Source organism: Platalea leucorodia (assembly GCF_965183815.1).
Source record: "Platalea leucorodia genome assembly, chromosome: 4".
Taxonomy (NCBI): Eukaryota; Metazoa; Chordata; class Aves; order Pelecaniformes; family Threskiornithidae; genus Platalea; species Platalea leucorodia.
In genome coordinates, this window is record NC_138826.1 from 128,107,440 (window position 1) to 128,129,663 (window position 22,224).

The 22,224-nt window shown below is 44.7% G+C and overlaps 1 protein-coding gene across 1 annotated transcript; it reads left to right on the top strand.

Moving 5' to 3' along the window:
• Positions 1–4,525: 4,525 nt before the first annotated feature.
• LOC309589535 (guanylyl cyclase-activating protein 1-like) lies at positions 4,526–10,467 on the top strand (the record flags this gene model as incomplete). Its single annotated transcript, XM_082309761.1, has 4 exons — positions 4,526–4,723; positions 7,357–7,506; positions 9,212–9,302; positions 10,340–10,467. The coding sequence occupies 4 exons, from the start codon at positions 4,526–4,528 to the stop codon at positions 10,465–10,467; spliced, it is 567 nt and encodes a 188-aa protein (XP_082165887.1).
• Positions 10,468–22,224: the final 11,757 nt, after the last annotated feature.

A 22,224-nucleotide genomic window follows, 5' to 3' on the forward strand; every position in this document is an offset into this window, starting at 1 on the left:
TATTTATTTATCCTTGTGTGGTATAACCACGGTTTTATATAGGTAGTATTAGTAAGTAGTTATTCTAGGTAGAATGAGATATTTACAACTCTAACACAATGATGTAGAGAAATACAGGCCTGGTAAAACAGCTGAGGTCTTGAGAAGTGGAGACACAGGATTTGGCATAGAGGAGAACAGACATGGGATGATAAGAGATGGGGCACAGGCTTTGTGCTGGTAGACCCCATGGCTATAAACAACTAACTAATGATTAGTTAAAAAAATGCAGACCCAGAGCTGGACAAAACTGGTTTCAGGGGTAACAAAGTAAACATATCTAAGATACATACAGGGCACCATGTAAGATACAGAGTACATTCAAATGTAAATGTAAAAAGAAAGAGAAAGGTGTAAATTTATGTTAGTAAACATATAAACATGAGCCTAAGTGGAAAAAAAGAAAAAGAAAAAGAAAAAGAAAAAGAAAAAAAGAAGAGAAGAGAAGAGAAGAGAAGAGAAGAGAAGAGAAGAGAAGAGAAGAGAAGAGAAGAGAAAAGAAAAGAAAAGAAAAGAAAAGAAAAGAAAAGAAAAGAAAAGAAAAGAAAAGAAAAGAAAAGAAAAGAAAAGAAAAGAAAAGAAAAGAAAAGAAAAGAAAAGAAAAGAAGAGAAGATGAGGAAACCATTAACAAGAATATCACATTCCTCCCAGTGAAGGACTCCAGATGCTGACAACTTGCCATGATACCCTGCCACCACAAACACCAGAGTGAACCACAGATCTTAATATCCAGAGGAGCAGCAGTCAGGTGAGTGTAACACCAGAAAAGGCATAGAAACTAAGTGTGTGTGTTGCAATTTCAATTGTATTTTTACGATTAGTGCAACTTTTTTCCTGTATATAAGTACTCGACCTACATTATTTTTCTTTGCTTTTTTGTAATTAGATCTAGACTAACGATGACTCTTGAACTAGACTGTTAAAATTTCTATTATACTAACAATAAATTCTTGGCTTTACATATATATGTAAAGTGGTGTTGTTGATACTCTGGAGGAAAGGGATGCCATCCAGAGGGTCCTTGACAGGCTAGAGAGGTGGGCCTGTGCGAACCTCATGAAGTTGAACAAGGCCAAGTGCAAGGTCCTACACCTAAGTTGGGGCAATCCCAAACATGGATACAGGCTGGGTGATGAGTGGATTGAAAGCAGCCCTGCAGAGAAGGACCTGGGGGTATTGGTGGATGAAAAACTGAATATGGGCCGGCAATGTGTGCTCACAGCCCAGAAGGCCAATCATATCCTGGGCTGCATCAAAAGAAGCATGGCCAGCAGGTCGAGGGAGGTGATTCTCCCCCTCTACTCTGCTCTGGTGAGACCCCACCTGGAGCATTGCATCCAGCTCTGGGGGCCCCAGCATAAGAAAGACATGGACCTATTGGAGCAAGTCCAGAGGAGGGCCATGAAGATGATCAGAGGGCTGGAGCACCTCTCCTATGAAGACAGGCTGAGAGAGTTGGGGTTGTCAGCCTAGAGAAGAGAAGACTCCAGGGACACCTTATAGCAGCCCTCCAGTACTTCAAGGAGACCTACAGGAAAGATGGGGAGGGACTCTTTATTAGGCAGTGTAGTGATAGGATGAGGGATAACGGTTTTAAACTGAAAAAGAGTAGATTTAGATTAGATATAAGGAAGAAATTCTTTACTGTGAGGGTGGTGAGACATTGGAACGGGCTGCCCAGAGAAGCTGTGGATGCCCCCGCCCTGGAAGTGTTCAAGGCCAGGTTGGATGGGGCTTTGAGCAACCTGATCTAGTGGAAGGTGTCCCTGACCATGGCAGGGGGTTTGGAACTAGATGATCTTTAAGGTCTCTTCCAACCCAAACCATTCTGTGATCTATGGTTCTATATGTAAGGTATACTTCCTCTTTGTCCATAAACAAGATTTTGAGCATAACGCTGAATTCTTAGTTTGAGAATGTTTAGGAATGGTGTCTAACAGTGATAGAAATCCTCCATCTCCTTTACATACTGTCCTTCTTAAATGGATTAATGGTGATAATTTCCAAGGCTCAGTTACGCTAGTATCTCACTACATTTCAGTAACACAGACAATCTTTTAATGGTCTTAATAATGTTTATCTGCAGCTTCAGTATAAGTAGCTGAAATATTTGTGATACGTAGTCTTGTTGCATTGATTTAATATGCTCTTGAGAAAGTGAATTTGAGGTGGTACTACTTACATTGTTTTATGATGCTGGCCACAAAAGATAAGTACATGGACTGTTAAGCACTGTTCATTGCTTCAGTATCTAAAATTACTTCTCTTTGTTTTTACTATAAAATGTTTATAGGTTGCGATTTTTTTTTTTAAATTACACTATTACTATGTTTTAACAGATACAGGTTTGTGAGGATAAAATGTTGGAATGACCATTCCTAAGTAAAGATGGTGATTGCCTCTGATTCTGTGCTATTGTTAGGAGTTGCCAGATCTGGTGGCCTGATGGAGGTGAGGCTGCTACAGCTCCATGCCCCCAGGTCCAACCAGTTGCAAAACTGAGAATGTATTCTTAGTAGGCACACACACAAACACATGTATACAACACATATATACACGTGCACCCAGCCAGCAACACAGACAGAAGCACCCAGCACTCACACAAACACAAACAGCACCAGTGGCTGTATCCTGTCCCCCTCTCTGGCTGACCAGGATGAAGATCCATCAGTGGGAAATATAAACATATGCACAAGGCAGATCGCTCCAGTAGCTGGGCTTAGACACTCAGTCTACCCAGTAGCTGGCTCTGGATGCCCGGTCTCCCCAGCTGCTGGCACCTGGACATGCTAGACCCCCAAGGCCCACAGCCCCACTGCAGTTGCTGGTACAGATCCCCTTGCACACACCAACATACACACAAATATGTACACTGTGGGTCCCTCCAGTTACTGTGATGAGACTCTCAGGAACCTTGCTTTCTCCAGCTGTCTGTCTCCTGCTCAGAAAACACACACAGACAAGTGTGTCTCCCTCAACCCCACACCTTACAGTCTCTCCAGCAGTTGGGCTGGACCCCTGGTCCTTCTGATAGTCAACTCCACCAGTTGTCTCACTAACAGAGACATACATACACCCGGTTCCCAAACCACTTAACCTATTTGCTGGCTAGTCTGGCTTGATATTCACTAGTGATCATATACTGACATACATACTCTCACTCGCTCCGGTTGCTGGCACCCAAGACATGTGGGACCCTGTGATCCATGGTCTGACACTAGTTGCTGGTGCTTAGATCCTCACTGATTCCTGTTGCTGGCACCAAATACATGCAGGCTTCTGTGACCCATGGTCCCCACTCCGGTTGTGGGCACTTAAATTCCCATGCACACACAGAGCTGCACAGCCAGAAAAAGAGTTAGAAATGATAGAAGACAGGAAAGACTGTGCTGATCAGGCACAGGGCATGGCTAGGCACTCATACTGACCAGCAACCATTTTACATACAACCAGCCCCTTGTATCCCCTTTCCCTCCATTTTGCCATGCTTGTTCATACCCAAACCACCTAGACCCATCCCTTTCCCCACCTTTGGTTCCTCCCCTAAACATCCCATTATAAATCTTGTGCAGTCCTCAAATGTTCTTCCCCTGCACCCCACAATGTTTTTCATACCCCTAAGCAGTAACCCCACTCAGTCTGTAAGGTACTCTGACAACCTCTCCCGTTGACTCATTGTGATGGGTGTCACCTCCAGGTCCATGGGGCTGATGGCTCCCCTCTGACAGCCTTAGAGCGAGCCAGGACAGGGGCTTCATTTCTCTTACTGGGTTATTTGGGTTCCCCAGCCTGTGGTTGTCTCTTTTTGCTCCTTCCTGTTTGTGCAGATGAGCCTTTTATGGGTTGATTACACTTCTGTGGTGGTTCTGGGATCAGCCAGGTCAGGGGATTATTTGGGTCCCCCCACCTGCCATTGCTCCTCTGTGCCTGTTTGCGTGTGTGGAGATGAGCTTTTTCCCACATAGCCTAACATTTATGATGGGCTACTTCTGTAACACTTTCTGGTCCTATACACTAAGTTATCCAACATTTCTGTTTGAGAAAACAGACTCTCAAATCCAGTTCCAGGAGCAGATCTTTACTTCACCTCAAATCCCACATCCTGTAGCCTTTTCCTCTTATCTTCATGTATAATTATATCAAGGTTAAAAATAGGGTAGTGTACCAAACCAGTGTAGCTCCTGATGCCCGTGTCTGATTAACCTTCTCACCCTTTCTGATTTGGCTTCTGAAATAGCAGTGATTTGCTAGATTATCTTGCACCTCCTTTCCATTCCAAGAAGACTGTTTGTATCATTGAAACTTTCGGGTTTGTAAATCAGCCTCTAAGCAGATTAACATTTGTAATTGGCTTGTGGAAAGTTAGATCCCTCACTTAACTGACACTAATGTTGAACGTGGACAGGAGCAGATGGGCAGTGCTGTGAAAGCAACAGGAGGAAGAGGATCATTCCTGTAGCACCATTCTTCTGACCACGCATACACATGGGGAACAATAACAGCTCGACAGTGGATGATCTGCAGGCTATTGAGATCCACCACTGGTACAAAAAGTTCATGACGGAGTGTCCTTCTGGACAGCTGACGGAGCATGAATTTAAACAGTTCTTTGGGCTTCGAGGGCTGGATCCGGAGGCCAATGAGTACATTGAGCAGATGTTCCGCACGTTTGACATGAACAAGGTATGTTCTCCGGCAAGGAAATTAACTGCCTCGTACTGCTTAAAAGCAAACCAACTCCTGCACTTTTAGAGTCCTTGGTTTTCTCTTACAAACATTGGTGTGGAAAGCTGCTGAGGGACACTAACGTAAAGTAGCCAAATGCAAGGAGCAAATTAATATGCATAGATAATGACATAGATAACATAACCATAGGTAATAACACCTTATTATCTAACTACCTTGTGCAAGTTCATCTTTGAATTTTGAGAATTCCTTATTGTGTATTAATTGACATGGCCTTGTTTGACTGGCAAAATACTTATGAAGGAGATTTCAGTATTATTCTTATATGTTCTTATTATTCAAAAATATATCTGTATCAGACAGAGGAGACTACGGGAATCAAACACAATAGAAATCATTTTAACATTCACAGAGGAAGTAATTTCCAGGTATTTGGCAGCTGAAATTAATGCTGCATGGGCAGACAATCTATGTGCCTCTCCTGAGGGCTAGGAGGTGTAGCGTATAGCAGTAGCTGGGAGGTGGTAGTATTCCTCACTGTGACAGGCGACTACTGGCTGTCTCTAAGGTAAGAAACTGTAGCCCACATAATTCCTTTAAGCATGCAATGCCCCTCACTTTTGCCTGTTTTTTATCCATATATACTTAAGCCTATGTTTGCAGGCCTGTAATCTCAATGACAGAGAAATATGGGTTTATGGCAGCCTGGGAAAATTCAGCCTTGTTCTCTGCTCCAAGGTTCTGAAATGGCTGGAGCAGATGTCTGTGAGTCAAGGAGGAACTAGTCACAGAGACATGTGAAACAGGTGGGGAATCACAGGGTCAGTTTTGAAGAAGGAAAGCCTAGGGACTGAGCAAAGAACATTGGTTTGAACAACAGGTGAGAAGGCATAAGGAATTAAGGAATGCTAAGGAATATTACAAAATTCTTAAAGGTAAGAGAGGAGCAGCCAGGCTCCATTAGGGTAGCTGAAGTCTTGTGGTGGATGTAATGACTGGAAATGACTGCAAATCTCAAAGAATATCCTTTCTCATCCTAAAGTTCTCTGTGCCCAGGATGATGGTAGTGATGAGAAGCAGTTTTATATAACTGCAGTTTTATAAACTAAACCAACAGTTCTTGCACAAGTCTTTCCCTTTACCTCTGACATTTCTTGGGATGTTTAAGGACTTTGTTCGAGGATGTTACGCATTCCAAAGTTTTCCTGTGAAGTTTTCCATGTTATGCAGTAAACAATGTTTTAAGGAGTCTCAAATTCAAAATTGGTAATACAAAGATAAAAAGGTATCTTCTAAATAAAGTGATAGTGATCTCAAGGGGAATGAAGTAAGAGTGTGGCAACCAGTGGAGATGGACCTACATCAGTTAATCTTAGCCTGTTAATAGTTAGCCACTTAATCTAAGCTCCTTTTATAAACAAGGGCAAGGAACAAGAGCACCCAGAGGAAGAGCCACCCTGTAGTAATACAGACATTGACGATGGGTGGAATCATCTGCCCTCTGGACCTTCAGATTCTGAGGACTCTGCTGAGGACAAAGAGGATAAATGTTCAATAGAGTTATTTTATAAATTGCAATCACGCCCTCCTTTTCACCCTTAGAGATGGTTGTCTTTGTTTTCTGTGACTTTCCTCAATGAAGTTATGAAAAACCCACATAAGGGGAGTACTACAATGATCCTGAATGAATATTTTAAAATATTGTGATCGTTGCTGTAAAACAGTAGTGCTCTGCTAGTCCACCTACATTCGGCTTTTACGTATATCTATTTACATCCATTTCAGAAAGGCATCTGACTTTGTTTAAATACCTCAATAAATGAAAGTTTCATTTTTTTGCTCTGTAATTTGTTGACGTAGTTATTCAGAATCTTTGACAGAGATATGCACTTTATTTGTTGTTTCTTTTTAACCACTTCGCATTTTAGTCAGTGTTAAATCTAGGGATTATGAACCTTTACTGTCTGGCATTTTTCTTACAGATGAAACAAGAGCTTTTTGAGTTTCTTTGTAGATTCAAGAAATGGAATGTTTAAAAACCTAAACACAGAACAATTTTTCCAGCTGTCAAATCATGTTCTATGTATTTTAAAAAATACCTTCAGTCGCTTTTTTTTCAGAGAATGGAGAAAAGATCTATGGCTTTCTGAAATAGCAGTAGTTTCCCACAAAGACAAAGCGGAATAGTACAGAAAACCTAGGGTAAAATTACATTCCACTTTTCTTGCAGCCAGGGCTCTGGATCAATTTTCTCTCCCAGCAGACCGTAGGCAGTCGGCTCTGGTGGACAGAGAGGTGTTCGTTCACACTAGCCATGAGGAGTGACAGGTTCCATCTCTGCAGGTGGCAAGCACAGAGTACACTAGACATGTAATTGATCATAACTTTAGGAATCCAGGTATTTAAGAGATCTTAAAGGTGGCCAGAGAAATAGCATGTGCACGCACATGTGTGTGTGTGTGTGCGTGTGTGTGTACACACTAAAGCTTTTTCCTAAGTCTAAGTCAATGTGCCATTTGGTTTTCTTTCTCTTTTAGCTGTGAATCTAAAGAGCAATAAGATAAAATACCTCCAGAGCCATAACTCCCTCAGCTTGTTCCTGTCACAATTTGGTTTTTGTTTTCCCACAGGATGGATATATTGACTTCATGGAATATGTGGCTGCCCTCAGCCTCGTTCTCCGTGGGAAGATGGAGCAGAAATTGCGGTGGTATTTCAAGCTCTATGATGTAGATGGCAATGGCTGCATTGATCGACATGAATTGCTCAACATCATTAAGGTGAGTCTCCAGGGGTCTGTGATCTTTCCTCTTTCTTTAAAAACAAATTTCACCACACAAGTAAGACTTTTGCTATTCCCCATATGGATGATCATGGATGAGACCTTCTTTAACAGCATTCTTTCTTTCAGCAGAATTCCCCACAATCTCATAGTCCAGTAAGCAGACTTGACAGACTCTTCTTTACCACCACAGCATATGTTACAGCATAACTAACTCCATAAAATTATTTTAGCTGCCTAGGACCTAAATTGCACTTTCTAAGATTTCAGACTCCATGACTGTCAGTTGCGGTCTCTGCAATGTGTCCTTCATATGTCCTTTTCCCCATGCGAATAGTAGTTCGAGAGTTACTCCCAGTTTGCTTTTTAGAACCAGCTCCTAAATGTCAATGTAATAAAACATTTTTGACTCTGGCAAATAGTTTGAAGAAGAATGACTGTCAATGGAAAAAATTGTATGCAAATAGCTATTGTGGAAGGTGTTGGAGTTACAGGCATAAACATGACCTTATTGATATCTCAGAATGAATTATGCTGGAAGTTCAGATTATTCTGTAGAGACTGGGAAACTAGAAAGATGCAGGAAAGATTCAATGACCCTAAATAATTTACACTTCTGAATATGAAAGGCCAGAAAATGGATTTGATAAAGATTTGAAGCCTGAGCTGTCCACAAATAAAACCACTAAAAAGATGTTAGTAATGCATTCTCATCTGGATATGAATTTTAGTGTTGGGCATTGAAGAGACCAAACCAAATCAATAACTGTAATAATATACAGCCTCCTACTAATAACTTGCAATAGAAATACTGAGACATCACTGTGAAGCAACAGATAGTAATTATTTAACACAGAGCTCTTGAGAAACAAGTCCTGTGAGCGATAATTGGTGGCAACCAATTTAGTGCCCTTTGAATTTTGTGGGTGTCTTTTTTGGCAGCCTTAGGAAGTTGCTGAGGTGATGCTTAGTAAAATGGCACTTGAAAAAGAATGAAGAAACTTACCAAATATCAGAAGGTAAGAACTAGAAAATGAATAGTCGCAGAATCAATATGAAGGCTCTGGAATCACATATTTCATGGACATCCTTAAACAAAGGGAACAATTAGGCATGGAAAGAAAACAGAAACCTGCACTATATGGTTATGAATAAGATGAATTGTGGTAAACAGTAGTGAATAATGCTTAAACTTTCTCAAGCTGAAAGTGAATTTCCAGTGAGATTTAGGGAGAAGCAGGACACACAGGAAGCAGTATATAAATGGAAATAGGGAAAGCAAGAATAGAAATAAATGACCACAGCATATAACAAAGGAATCTCATAATATCAAATGTGGAGGGTGTTTGACAGTGTTTATTGGGCTTGGTAGACCATAGGGTAATAGAAAGTGGATCAGTTAAGTGGATCCTGATTCTGCCATTTTTGCAGTGCTTAACCTCCACCTAAGCAGATTTAGGGTGATCCTCTGGGTTTCGTTGCTCGTTCTATGCTCCAGAACCATGTTCCCTTTGCACCCTTTAGTGCCAACCATAAGGCCTGATGATTTCTACTGTGTTTTCCTATGATGCTGGCTCATTTGTATGGGGAAGGTACCAGGCATGACTGTCTTGTTCTGAATCTACGCTGACAGGCTGCAGTGGAATCAGTCTATTGTTTTGGGAGCCATTAGGCAGCTTCCTATTCTTACTCTTTTCCTTTAGGCTATTCGAGCTATTAATGGTGGTGACCATGAAACTAGTGCAGAAGAGTTCACCAACCGAGTCTTCAACAAAATTGATGTGAATGGAGATGGTAAGATTCCTGTCTTTGTCATCCACCTCAGATGCTCTCTGTGCTACAGAGAGACATCCATGTCTTCCTTTCTTGATTGAACTTTATGCCTCTTCATTTTATATTTGCTTGTTATATGAATTCTCATCCAGTAATGCATTCTCCATGAATTTTGCTAAGGCATTTTTCTCCTTGCATCATACATAATCAGTATGACAGGATTTGTTCCCTGTACTAAGTCTCAGCTGTGTTCTGTCCACATGAATTCGGTAGTTGGGTTTTGGAGTGGGGTTTTTTTGCCTTTTTTTATGTTGCTGTGTAGCTTATGTCAGTGTTAGAAGTGGGAAATATTAACAGATGGCCCCAGCTGCTCCTAAATATTTCAGCAGCATGGAAAGGAAGAACTGGAATTTAATGTTGAAGTTCAGAGTTTCTTCACCGGGTCTGCTACAGGCAGTACAGCAAGCACATGAAGTGCTATGGACCAGTCTGTCAAAAGCTGGTCAATGCCACTGTAGTCGCTGTCTGTCCCTGAGAGATATTTCTCTCCTTGCCACTTCATGTGCTCATTACCTTCTGATGTGCTCTTTTGTTATTCCGGAAGAACTCTGCCAAACTGCTTCCCTGCACAAGGGATTTTTGGCCTAGGACAGAAAACCTATTTCTACCTGCCACAGCTTCCTTCTGTCACTTCTTTTAAACATGAAAACCAGCAAGTATGGGACCAGTTAGGACTATGACAGGTTAGGCCAAAAAGGAGGTGGCTAATCCAGCCTTATTTATAGGAAGCTATGATCCCACTCCTTAGCTACACACTTCCTCTATTCTTTCTTATGTACTCTTTCCCTTGTGTGGGGAAAAAAAAAAAAAGGAAGCTGGAGTTGCCTGGATATCGGGGAAGTTTCATATAAGCTTAAAAAGACTCTCTGAGGCCTCTTGGTGCTTTAGAACAGTGCACGTATAGTAAGTGGTCTCTAAAGTTAGATTACCATACTCCTTTTCCTGTTCAAATGTGGATTGGCATGATTCTGATGCCTTCTGTCTGTGTCTTGACACAGGTGAACTTTCTCTGGATGAATTTGTGGAGGGAGCAAGGAAAGACGAGGAGTTCATGGAGGTTATGATGAAAAGTTTGGACCTGTCACACATTGTGGCCATGATCAACAACCGTCGGCATAGCGTATAAATCAAGCTGGGAGAAAATGCTGTGCCAATAGACAGAAGGGTGTACACACACCAGAAAGGAGAGAGAGCATTTTTTAAAACAAACAAAATTTCGATAAACACGCCTATGGAAGTAGGAACAGAAATACACTGCTATATTTGTGTATTTGAGTGCATGTTCCTGTACAAATATTGTAGCTCAGCCACATACATGCAGGGCAGGTTCAGACAAAATGGATCTGGGTGGCAGTATTTGACTTGACTTCCTAAAATTTAAAGGCCAAGTTTCAGGGCACAAATTTCATCCTTATTCTGTGTCCCAGATTGTGACTTTGCAATGGACTAAAAGTAACACTAAGTTTGTGAAGAGCACTAGCAGAACTGGATGATGAAGTGTGGAGAATTTCTGATGTGTACAAAAGAAGAGCTTCAAACTGTTATCAGTGTAGAGAACTATCAAAAGAATGTAACTTCCTCTGTTCATGTAATGGTATTAGATCATAAACACCAGCATGTTTGTCTGTACCAGATGTGCTTGGATTTGGTAGTCTCTACAGAAGTAGCTTTATTCATAAGATCTCAAGAGCTAAAAGAAAAATCAGTCTTTAAGGCTGATAGTGACAAATCTGTTCCCAGCTGCACTGTCAGTAATGCTGCTGTTTGTTTGCAGCTTTCTGTGATCAAAGAACTCTGTATCAAACAAGTCAACAGTTTAGGAGCAGCTTCTGTAACCAGAGAAAATAGGCTGCTCAGTTTCCCAAAGCAGAAGAATTACCTAAGAGATCAAATCTTTTTTGCACTTATTGTCCTACTACTCCTCTCATACAACTGAATAAATGACGTACATGAAGATGATCCTAATATTGTTGCTTCACACATCCTTTATTGTTCTTTCTTTCTATTCTGGGGGAGATAAACCTAAGAAGCAAAACAAACAACTCAGCAAGGTGGCTTGTGAATTGCGCTGTTAATGTGAATACTGGAGTGAAGTTGATACTCTAGATCAGTGCTGGCACAAATGACTGTGTCTTTGTACATGATGGGAAGAGTGATATAGCATGGATAGAAACTGAGCAAACTGTCTTGTTCACTAATGTTAGGTAAGGTCACAATCAGAAGCTCCTTTGAATCTGGAGAGCGAACCAGAAGGTATGAAGAATGCAGGAAAAGTTCATCAGAGTGCCTATGCCATAGTTGGGCATGTTTTTCCTGTGCAGGAGGAAGAACTTGCAGACCTGTAACAAGAAAACTTCAGAGTGGACTTAATCTTGCTTATATTTAAGCTTCTACGATGTACGTACGTATACTGAACAAAGTGTCTAGGCTTTCATCTAAGTCAAGGGAGATGTAGTCACTATTGTCACTGGAGCTAGAGAGAGTGAGTGATCATGTTTAGAGGAGGTGCCAACATCTTGCCAGGCAGGCTCATACTCCAAGTCCCACTGGCATGTACACACATCTACAGTCCTAGAGCTTCTGAGAGGAATCACAACCTGGGTATTGGCAAACATTGCTCAGTTCTTCAGAGGATTATTATCATAGAATCATAGAATGGTTTGGGTTGGAAGGGCCCTTAAAGACCATCTGGTTCCAACTCCCCTGCCATGGGTAGAGACACCTTCCACTAGACCAGGTTGCTCAAAACCCCATCCAACCTGGCCTTGAACACTCCTAGGGAGGGGGCATCCACAACTTCTCTGGGCAGCCCGTTCCAGGGCCTCACCACCCTCACAGTAAAGAATTTCTTCCTTATATCTAATCTAAATCTACCCTCTTTCAGTTTAAAGCCATTACCCCTTGTCCTATCACTATGTGCCCCTGTAAGAAGTCCCTCTCCAGCTTGCTTGTAGGCCCCCTTCAGGTACTGGAATGCTACTATAAGGTCTCCCCAGAGCTTTTTCTTCTCCAGGCTGAACAACTCCAGCTGTCTCAGCCTGTCTTCATAGGAGAGGTGCTCCAGCCCTCTGATCATCTTCATGGCCCTCCTCTGGACTCGCTCCAACAGGTCCATGTCTTTCTTATGTTGGGGGCCCCAGAGCTGGACGCAATGCTCCAGGTGGGGTCTCACCAGAGCAGAGTAGAGGGGGAGAATGACCTCCCTCGACCTGCTGGTCACGCTCTTGTTATGCAGCCCAGGATACGGTTGGCTTTCTGGGTGCCAAGCGCACATTGCCAGGTCACGTTGACTTTCTCATCAACAAAAAATTATGCGCATATGCGGTTGGACTCTGCTGTCCCTGTGGACTGAGGAAGGCAGAGGTTTTTTTTCAAGACTCTTGAACCTTTCCTGTACCTGTTACAAGTCCTCAGTCTCATGTTTCATGGATCACTTACCTGTAAAACTGCATTTTTATTATCATCTGACATACAGAAAAAACCCTATTTTTAGTTCTTAGGAAAGTAAAGAATTTTTATAAGTGCAGCTGATGTATTAAAGAAATCACCAAGAAGTTGTAGCTGCCAGCAGTGTTGCAGCAAGCTGCTATACACACTATACAGAATCTTTTTGATGTACATAAAGGAGAGGGGCATGTACACAGTACATTCTCAATAATAATCCTGAATATTTGTAAGCGGAGTTTAATTTTTTTTTTTAATAGATGTTATAGAAAACTGGTTCTTCCATAGCTGTCATTGCTGATGATGCTGGAGCATTTCCCAGCTAAGATGCAGTTAATCATAATAGATTAAAAAAACCCAAACTACATCATGCTATCACTACACTAAATTGTAGATGTGTGTTTTGTTCTTAATGTTTCTGTTCTTCTGTCCTTACTGAATGGTTTAACTGTTTTTTGGCTCTGCAGCCAGCGTGTTCTTTGAGAGACCAGTCTGGCCAGTATCTGTGCCTTTGTCAGAAGCTATGGGAAGGGAAACTGGGGAGGGACAGAGGAAATATTTGTAAAGGGAAATAATTGTTTTCTGACCCTACTTGGCTTTCTTTGTATAGTTAAGATTAAAACAAATGTACAATAAACATATCTTGAAACTGTTCCCTTTGGTAGAAGAATAGAATTAGGAGGAGGAGGAGGATAGAATCTAGAGCTATGGTTTGGATTCAGCACATTAGGGTTTTCAAGTATCTCCAAGGATGGGAACTCCACAACTTCTCTGAATTAGGGTGAGGGTTTGGAGTTACGAGTTTAGGATTAGGGAATATGGTTACGATGTTAAGTGTTGAAGTTATCATTTGGGATTGGGTCAAGGGTTAGGGTTCAGGCTGGGGTTAGAATTAGAGGTCTAGGTTTGGACTTTGGCTTAGGTTTGGGATTTGGGTTAATGTTGGTAGTTTAAGGATTAGGAATTAAAAGTTCAGATTAGAGTTTAGGGGTTTGGGTTGGGGGGTAGGGGTTAGATTTAGGATTAGGGTTTAGAGAGAGTTAGATTTTGAAGTTTGGGGTATGGTTAAGGGATAGGGGTCAAGTTCATTGTTCAGCTTCGTGGGTTAGGGCTTCATGTATCTGGAGGCAGAGAGGGCTCTGGAAGCTGTTTACAGGAGCTGTCCCAGCACTGGCTGGGACCACAGAGTCACACCATGGAGCTGGTGGTGCTGGAGCAGTTCCTGAACATTGTGTCCCAGGAGGTGCAGTGCTGAGTGTGGTAATGGAACCAGCGTGAAGGCTGTGGGCCTGGCCAAGGGCCAGGTTCTGGCATGTCCTCTTCCTCCCATTCTTTGGCCAAGCTGAACCATTACACCAGGGCCTGAGGGAAAACAGATCTGTCTCACAATGGGCATCTTTCTTTCCCTGACTTTCCTCTCCATTTTCACCTCATTGATGACACTTCCCTAAGAGCCACCATGCAGATCCAGGTACCTCTGTAGATCCAGGTGTCATGTGTGCCTCTGTGCGGGATGGCACACCCTGCTGTGCAGGGATGCCCGGTGCCTGCAGCAGGCCTCTCCTCCTGTGGCCGTTTCTTCCTACTGACAGTAGTGATGGAGAGAGGTTTGTTCAGAAGCCACCACTTTACTCAGGCTCCCGCCGCTGGCAAAGATCTCTGCCTGCTCACCAACATCCCAAATGTCTCCCCATCCTGTGCAGAGTCTCACTAAGGAGTGTAGGACCTCAGCACTTGATGGCTCTCGGCGCTTTCTTTAGATCTGTTTTAGCTGCTCACAGAAAGTACAGGCACCCTATCGGGGATGGGTGATTTAGAACGCTTAAGGAATCACCGACAAAGGCATTAGCAAAAGTGGTTTTAATATGATCTTGTAAAAGTGTGACTTAACAAAGTTTGATGGCAAGGTTCACTCTATTAATTACTGCATGGAAGAATCATATAAAGGAAAATCGAGTTACAATCGAGTTAGAATGATTCACAGGACACAAAAGGACAAGGAGGACCCTCCCGTTGAGTCACGAGATTCAGAACAGACCCCTTGCTTCCTAAACTCTTGATGGAGCTCAGGTGCAGTTAGGTTCAATCTTAGTCTCAGACTTGGACAACAGTTTATGTCTAATGGAAGAAATGCAAAGAGTAAGGAAGACCTTCCCGTTAAGTAACAAGGTTCAGAGTAGACCCCCTTGTTTTCTGAACTCCTGATGGAGCTTAGGTGTGGCTATGTCGAATCTTAGTCTTAGACTTGGTAAACGGTTTATGCCTAAGCAATTGTACATGCAAAGTTTGTATAATGTTTCATTAGCATCACTTCAGCATGCAATCAAAGTTACCATGACAAAATCAAAGTTACCATACTACAAAGTTATGCGCGATATCGGTCGCTTACCAAAGATCTGTCATTGGTAAAAGGTCTCTCTGCCTTGAGGAGCAACTTTGAGAGGTGTCCCAGCTCAAGGGGAGATCACCACCATGCAGCCACGCTGCCTAGCAGGGAGAGCTCAAAGAAGGCTCACTTAGGCTGTCATATTTGTAGGACAAAGCAGTTGGCTTGTAGTCAAATTACATGTGATGGAAAAGGTATGCAGGAGACTCCTTGTACCCACAACTTTGTTCCTTGATAAATGAGTCTTGGAAAAGCCACCCGCTATTCATGTGTTAATCGCATGATCGGTGTTCCAAGCTCATATGCATCGATGCTCACTGTGTCACTCTGCTCCTTTGTGGGTTTTCAGAGAACAGATTGAAACTAGAGGAGTTCACAGCCCGGCTACAGCTCAGGCCTTTACCTCTTCTGGAGCCTGCACCAAACCACCGCCAGTCTGGTCAAGGGGTCAAGTGCATCCGTCACACACCCACCACAGATGCTCCCCCAAACCCATTGGGCATTGACACTGCTGACTCCACAACCAAGGTCTCCCCACAAACACTTCATAAAGATATTTCCTCTGCAGGTATGTCCTTGCTCAAGGCTGTCGTGGAGGAGCACAAAGTCAAATTAGGCAGGTGATGTAACCAAAAATAATATTTATTCTAATCAAAAGTGTTTGGTACTCCAACAAACTTTAGTAAACCACAGGTTCAGGATGACAACGGGAATTTAATACTACACAGCCAACTTAAGAATTCTTAAGCTTCAGAATGATGACTCAAAATGTGCAATCACTTACCTAATAAGGCAAGGGCTCTCAACCTCGAGGAGTTACCTTGGACGGCGTCCCGACCTGAGGGGAGAGTCCCCGACTGTAGACCCACTGCTCCAAGGAGGACCAACTCAATTTGCCCTGCGGCGGGACTCCATTTATACCCTAGTCAAATCTTACCTGTGGTCATATATGGTCATGTCTGTTCCCATTGGCCAAAGGCTTTATTGACCTGTGACTGGGTACAGCACAACAGTCACAATAGGCCAGTAAGGGCACGAAAAGTAAGGGCGAAAGGCATGAAAAGTAACAAAGACGCAGTCTTTCTCAGGGTGGCTGCATCTGCCACACAGGCTTAACCCAAGCTGTTCTCTCGCAGCTCAGAGAACTCTCTTGGGTTGCCCTCCTCCAGCGCCTATTTCTTTGCTTGCCTCAAAGGCAGCTGCGGCCCTACGCTCCCTTCCCCCAGCACAACTCTTAGCTCAGCCAGCTGCGCAGTCATATTAGCAAGGATTTGCCAAAGCTCTGCCATGGGCTCTCTTGCAGGCCTGTGCCTTGGTATGAGCAGTCACATTGGCATCCCCATCGCTCACCATGTGCAGGATGAACTTTCAAACTGCCACCTTGTTGACAGCTTCAGCTGTGGAGAAGACCTAGCTGATACCTCAGGCTCTTCGGGATATTCTGACCTTGTTGAAATGAAGCTGCTGTTGGTAAGGGTATGTGGAAGGGGAGTGTTTGTTCCTTTAAGGGTATCCAGTCAAGGACCCTTCTCAATGTAAAACAAAAAGGGATAATAAGAAAAGGAAGAAGCCGTAGACAAGAACATGCAAGGACACCAACCTGACCATCAAACCTGGTCAATCACACTAACGGATGAAGGCATGTGAGAGGGTGAGAATGTTTATTCCAGCGAGCTTATCTGATCAGGGACTTTGTCAGCTGGGAAACGGCAGCACCCCAGCAAGAAAATATGCAGAGACAAACCTGACAAAGCAGGCATGGAGACAATGACAAGAAACAAACCCCGCCTGTCACACTAATTGATGAGCTACCGAACTACAGGCGCCACTTCCAGGAATGGACTTTGCGAACCAGGAGGGAACCCAGACACCGGCCTGGCAGGGGTGCAGAAGTGCCTCCGGTCGGCCATGCTGGGCCGCGGGGCATGCCGGGAGCTGTAGTCTTTCGGCAGGAGGCGGCGGGCGCCGCGCTGGTCCCGGGGCGTGCCGGGAGCCGCAGCGCTGCTGCCACCCAGTGACCAAAGTCGGGTGCTGCAGCCCGGCGTTTCTGCATGCGCCGTGCCCGGGAGCGGCGTGAGGCGCGAGCTACCGGTTCTTCCCCTGCGGGTGTCGTTGACAGCATCTGGCTTTGTTTTGCCTCGGTTGTCTCTCATTTGCCTTGTTATCATATAAGTGTTCGTGAAAAGGGAAAAGTCTAGTACTTACTTGCTTTTTAGAGTAGCTGTCGTGGCTGAAGTTGGAGAGACCAGAAAAAGGTAAACCAGCTGAAGAATAAAAGAAGCAGATTGAATTGGAAGCTGTCTCTATCTGCAGACAAGAAACCCTGTCTCTCTGGGTGAGGAAGGATTCCCATTACTAGTCCTCAGCAGACTAGATCACCAAAATAAAACCCAGGGGCTGTATGTGTAACAAAAAGTATGATAAACCCATGTATTTGTGTGTGTTGCACCAGGTATCTATGGAGCTTTATGTTTTAAGAGCTATAAGACACCAAGATAGTCCTTAGGTGGATGGCAGTCAAGTGACTGGAGCTACAAAAGAGGATGGGCGAGTGAGAGAGAGGAAAAGAAAGCAGCGTCTGAATTGTAAAATTCTCCGGACAGCGCTGAGAGAGGGAGCTGCGGTGAGTTCTGGGCACTTGGGTGCATGTCTCCCTCTTCTGCATCCCAGTCCCTCCCTGCCCTCCTCCTCATCCCCTACCCCTCCACATTCCAGCCCACCTCTCTGCCTCTCCCTGCCTCCATCTCTATTGCATTTTTCATCCCTACAACTCTCTCTGCCTTTCCATCCCTCTGCCTGGCTCCCTGATCCTCTATCTCACTCCTTGACCATCTCTTTCCCTCTCTGGCATTTTTTTTGCTTCCCTGTACCTCTGTTCTTCTCTATATTCTTGCCTACCGCTCCTGGTCCCTCTCTTTCTCTGTCCCTCAGTCCTAGTTGTCCCCCCCTCTATCCCTGCATCCTGCTTCCTCTCCCTGTCATTTTTCTAGTCCTTCTCCCTGTTCTTCTTCTAGCCCCTCTCTTTGTTCCTCTGTCCTTCTCCCTGTCCCTTTTTTCTTTCTCCATCTCAATGTCCTGCTCCCCGTCCCTGTCTTTTTCTCTCAATCCCTATGTCCTGGTACCCATCTGTCTCTTTCTGTCCCTGTCCCTCTGTGCTGATCCCCATCCCTGTCTTCTTTCTTCAATTCTCTGTCATCCTACTTGTCTCTTTCTTTGTCTCTCTATCCTAGTGTCCTGTTACCTGTCCCTATCTTTTTCCTGTCCCTCTGTCCTCCTTCCTGTCCCTATTTCCCCCTCTCTCTGCCTGCCTCCCTGTCACATCATTTCTGCTCTCTATCCCTCTGTCCTTCCTCTCCTTTTCTCCTCTCTATTCCTCTATTCTGCTTCCTACCTGTATTTTTTATTTCTCATCTCTCTGTCCTGCTCCCTTTCCCTCTCTTTTTCTCCCAGTCCCTCTGTCCTGCTAGCCTTCTTTCTCTATTCTCCTCACCTGCTCCCTGTCACTTTGTCTCTCTCTCCCCCCCGTCCTCCATGTCCCTCTCTCTCTCTGTCCAGTGCCTTGCCCTGTCTTGGTCTATCTATCCTTCTGTCATTCTCCTTTGCTCTCTTTGTCTCTTTGTTCCTCTCTCCTGCTTCTCATCCCTGTTTTTCCTTTCTCCATCTGTCTGTCCTGCCCCCAATTCTGCTTTTTCCTTCTTCATCTCTGTCTTTCTGCCTGTCCTTTTTTTTCTCTCTTTAATCCTCTGTCCTGCTTCCTTTCTCTGTCTTTGTCTCTGCATCCCATTTTCCATCTTTCTGCCCCTCATCTTTTCCCCTTCTCTCTCTCTCCCCCCCTGCCCCCATTGCCTCTCCCATTGTTTCTTGCTATATCCCGCTGTCTGACTGGCTGTCCCTCTTCTCCTCTCTTTCTTCCTCTGTCCCACTACTTGTCCCTTCCCCCTCCTCTGCAGTCCAACACTTTTCCTGCCTTCTTTATCTCTTTTTCCTGATTTGTATCCCTCTTTTTTGCAGTCCCTTTGTCCATTCCCTCCATTCTTTTCTCTCTGTCCGTGTGTCCTGCTCCCTGTCTTTCTCTGTCCATCCCTCTGTCCTTCTGCCTGTCCCTCTCTTTCTTTGTCTGTTCCTCTGTCCTGCTCCCCATCACTAATTTTTCTTTCTCCAGGTCTCAGTCCTGCTCCCCATCCCTCTTTTTTATCCCATTTTCTGGCTCCCTGTCCTTATTTTTTTCTCTGTGTCTTTATATCCTGTTTCCTGTCTTTCTATCCCTCTCTCGTCTTCCCAATCAGTATTTCTTCTTCAGAAGATGGATGGGAATCATAGAATCATAGAATTGTTTAGGTTGGAAAAGACCTTTAAGATCATCAAGTCCAACCGTTAACCCAGTGCTGCAAAGTCCACCACTAAACCATGTCCCTAAGCACCACATTTACCCATCTTTTAAATACTTCCAGGGATTGGGACTCAACCACTTCCCTGGGCAGCCTGGGCCAGGGCCTGACTACCCTTTCGGTGAGGAAATTTTTCCTAATATCCAACCTAAACCTCCCCTGGCGCAACTTGAGGCTATTTCCTCTTGTCCTATCACTTGTTACTTCCCATCACAGTTTTCATTTTTCCAGCTCTGTCTTGCTCCCTGTCCCTCTCTTTCTCTACCTTTTCTCTGTTCTGTGCCCTTTCTGTGTTCTTTTTTGGTATCCCATTTTCCAGCTCCTTGTCCATCACCTTGTTTATCTATCCCTCTGTTGTGCTCCCTATCACTATTTTTTTTCTTTCTGCATCCCACTGTCCTGCTTCCCCTTCATCTCTCTTTCACCCTATCCATCATCCTCCCTGTAAGAATTAATTTTTTCCACCTGTCTGTCCTGCTCCCCATCACTATTTTTTCTTTCTTCCATCTCTGTCCTGCTCCCTGTTCCTCTCTTTTTTTCTTGCTATCCTTCTGTACTGCTGCTCATCCCTATTTTTTCTTGCTCCATCTTTCTGTCCTGCTGCCCACTGCTTTTTTTCCCTCCATCTCTGTCCTTGTCCCTGTACTTTTTTTTGGTTTCTTTATTCCTCTGTCCTGCTCCTTGTCTTTTTCCCTGTCTCCCATTTTCCAGATCTTTGTCCCATTGTTTCTTGCCATATCCTTCTGTCCAGCTACCTGTCCCTTGTTTCCCCTATCTCTTCCTCTGTCCTGCTCCCCCTCCCTGATTTTTCTACCTGCATCTCTGCCTTGCAGGCCATTGCTGCCTGGAGCTGTCCCAGTTGACAAGGGGGAGCAGGGAAGGGTACAGGGCCACTGGAGGGCAACTCAGCAGCAGTAACTTTGCCCATGACTGGGGCTGGGTCAGTAGCAGTCCTGAAGAGCATCGGTACCAGGTGGGGATGGTGCAGGGCTGTCCTGTAGGGCCGCATACAGGGAAGTCCCCAGGGAAATGTGGACAGCACTATGGCTGTCCAAGCATCCCTAGAATCACCTGAAAGATCCTGGACCTTACGCCCTGTCTAGGATGACCCATCTTTTGGCCTTTGAGCCCCTATGGGACTTCTGTGCTGTACACAGAAGCTGCCCTGAGGCCCCATTGTGGCCCCCGAGCTTTCTCTTGCCCGTATAATCCTCTGAGGACACTGTAGTCTGCTCAGAACCCCTTCTGCATTGCCCGTTATGTCCGAAGGCTTTCTCTTGCCCCTCTTACTCCCTTTGGAATCCTCTACTCTACTTGCAATTCCTCCCAAGGCCTTCATAGAAACATAGAATCATTAAGGTTGGAAAAGACCCTTAAGATCATCGAGTCCAACCGTCAGCCTATCACTGCCAAGTCCACCACTAAACCATGTCCTCAAGCACCACGTCTGCCCATCTTTTAAATACCTCCAGGGATGGGGACTCAACCACTTCCCTGGGCAGCCTGTGCCAGACCCTTTCGGTGAAGAAGTTTTTTCTAATATCCAACCTAAACCTCCCTTGGTGCAGCTTGAGGCTATTTCCTCTCGTCTTATCACTCATTACTAGGGAGAAGAGACCGACCCCCACCTGGCTACAACCTCCTTTCAGGCAGTTGTAGAGAGCAATAAGGTCACCCCTCAGCCTCCTCTTCTCCAGACTAAACAACCCCAGCTCCCTCAGCTGCTCCTCATAAGATTTGTTCTCCAGACCCTTCACCAACTTTGTTGCCCTTCTCTGGACACGCTCCAGCACCTCGATGTCCTTCTTGTAGTGAGGCGCCCAAAACTGAACACAGTACTCAAGGTGCGGCCTCACCAGTGCCGAGTACAGGGGCACCATCACCTCCCTGGTCCTGCTGGCCACACTATTCCGGACAGAAGCCAGGATGCCATTGGCCCTCTTGGCCACCTGAGCACACTGCTGGCTCATGTTCAGGCAGCTGTCAACCAACATCCCCAGGTCCTTTTCCGCCAGACAGCTCTCCAGCCACTCCTCCCCAGGCCTGTAGCATTGCACGGGGTTGTTGTGACCCAAGTGCAGGACCCGGCACTTAGCCTTGTTGAATCTCATACAGTTGGCCCTGGCCCCACGATCCAGCCTGTCCAATTTGCCTGTTTACTTCTCTACGAGTACTTCTTGCCTGTTTACTTCTCTATAAGTACTTCTCTTACGAGTCCAGCTTTTCTTTGTACTGTGCTTAGAATAGTTATTAAGTAATTAGAATAGTTATTAAGTAACAGATCATCTTGAGGGCCATTACGCAGCACGTGCGGGACAACCGGGGGATCGGGCTTGGCCAGCATGGGTTTATGAAAGGGAGGTCCTGCTTCACTAACGTGGTCTCCTTCTATGACAAGGTGACCCGCTTAGTGGATGAGGGGAAGGCTGTGGATGTTGTCTACTTGGACTTTAGTAAGGCCTTTGACACTGTCTCCCACAGCATTCTCCTGGAGAAGCTGGCTGCTCACGGCTTGGATAAGTGCACTCTGCGCTGGGTTAAAAACTGGCTGGACGGCCGAGCCCAGAGAGTGGTGGTGAATGGAGTCAAATCCAGTTGGCGGCTGGTCATGAGTGGTGTTCCCCCCAGGGCTCAGTGTTGGGGCCAGTCCTGTTCAATATCTTCA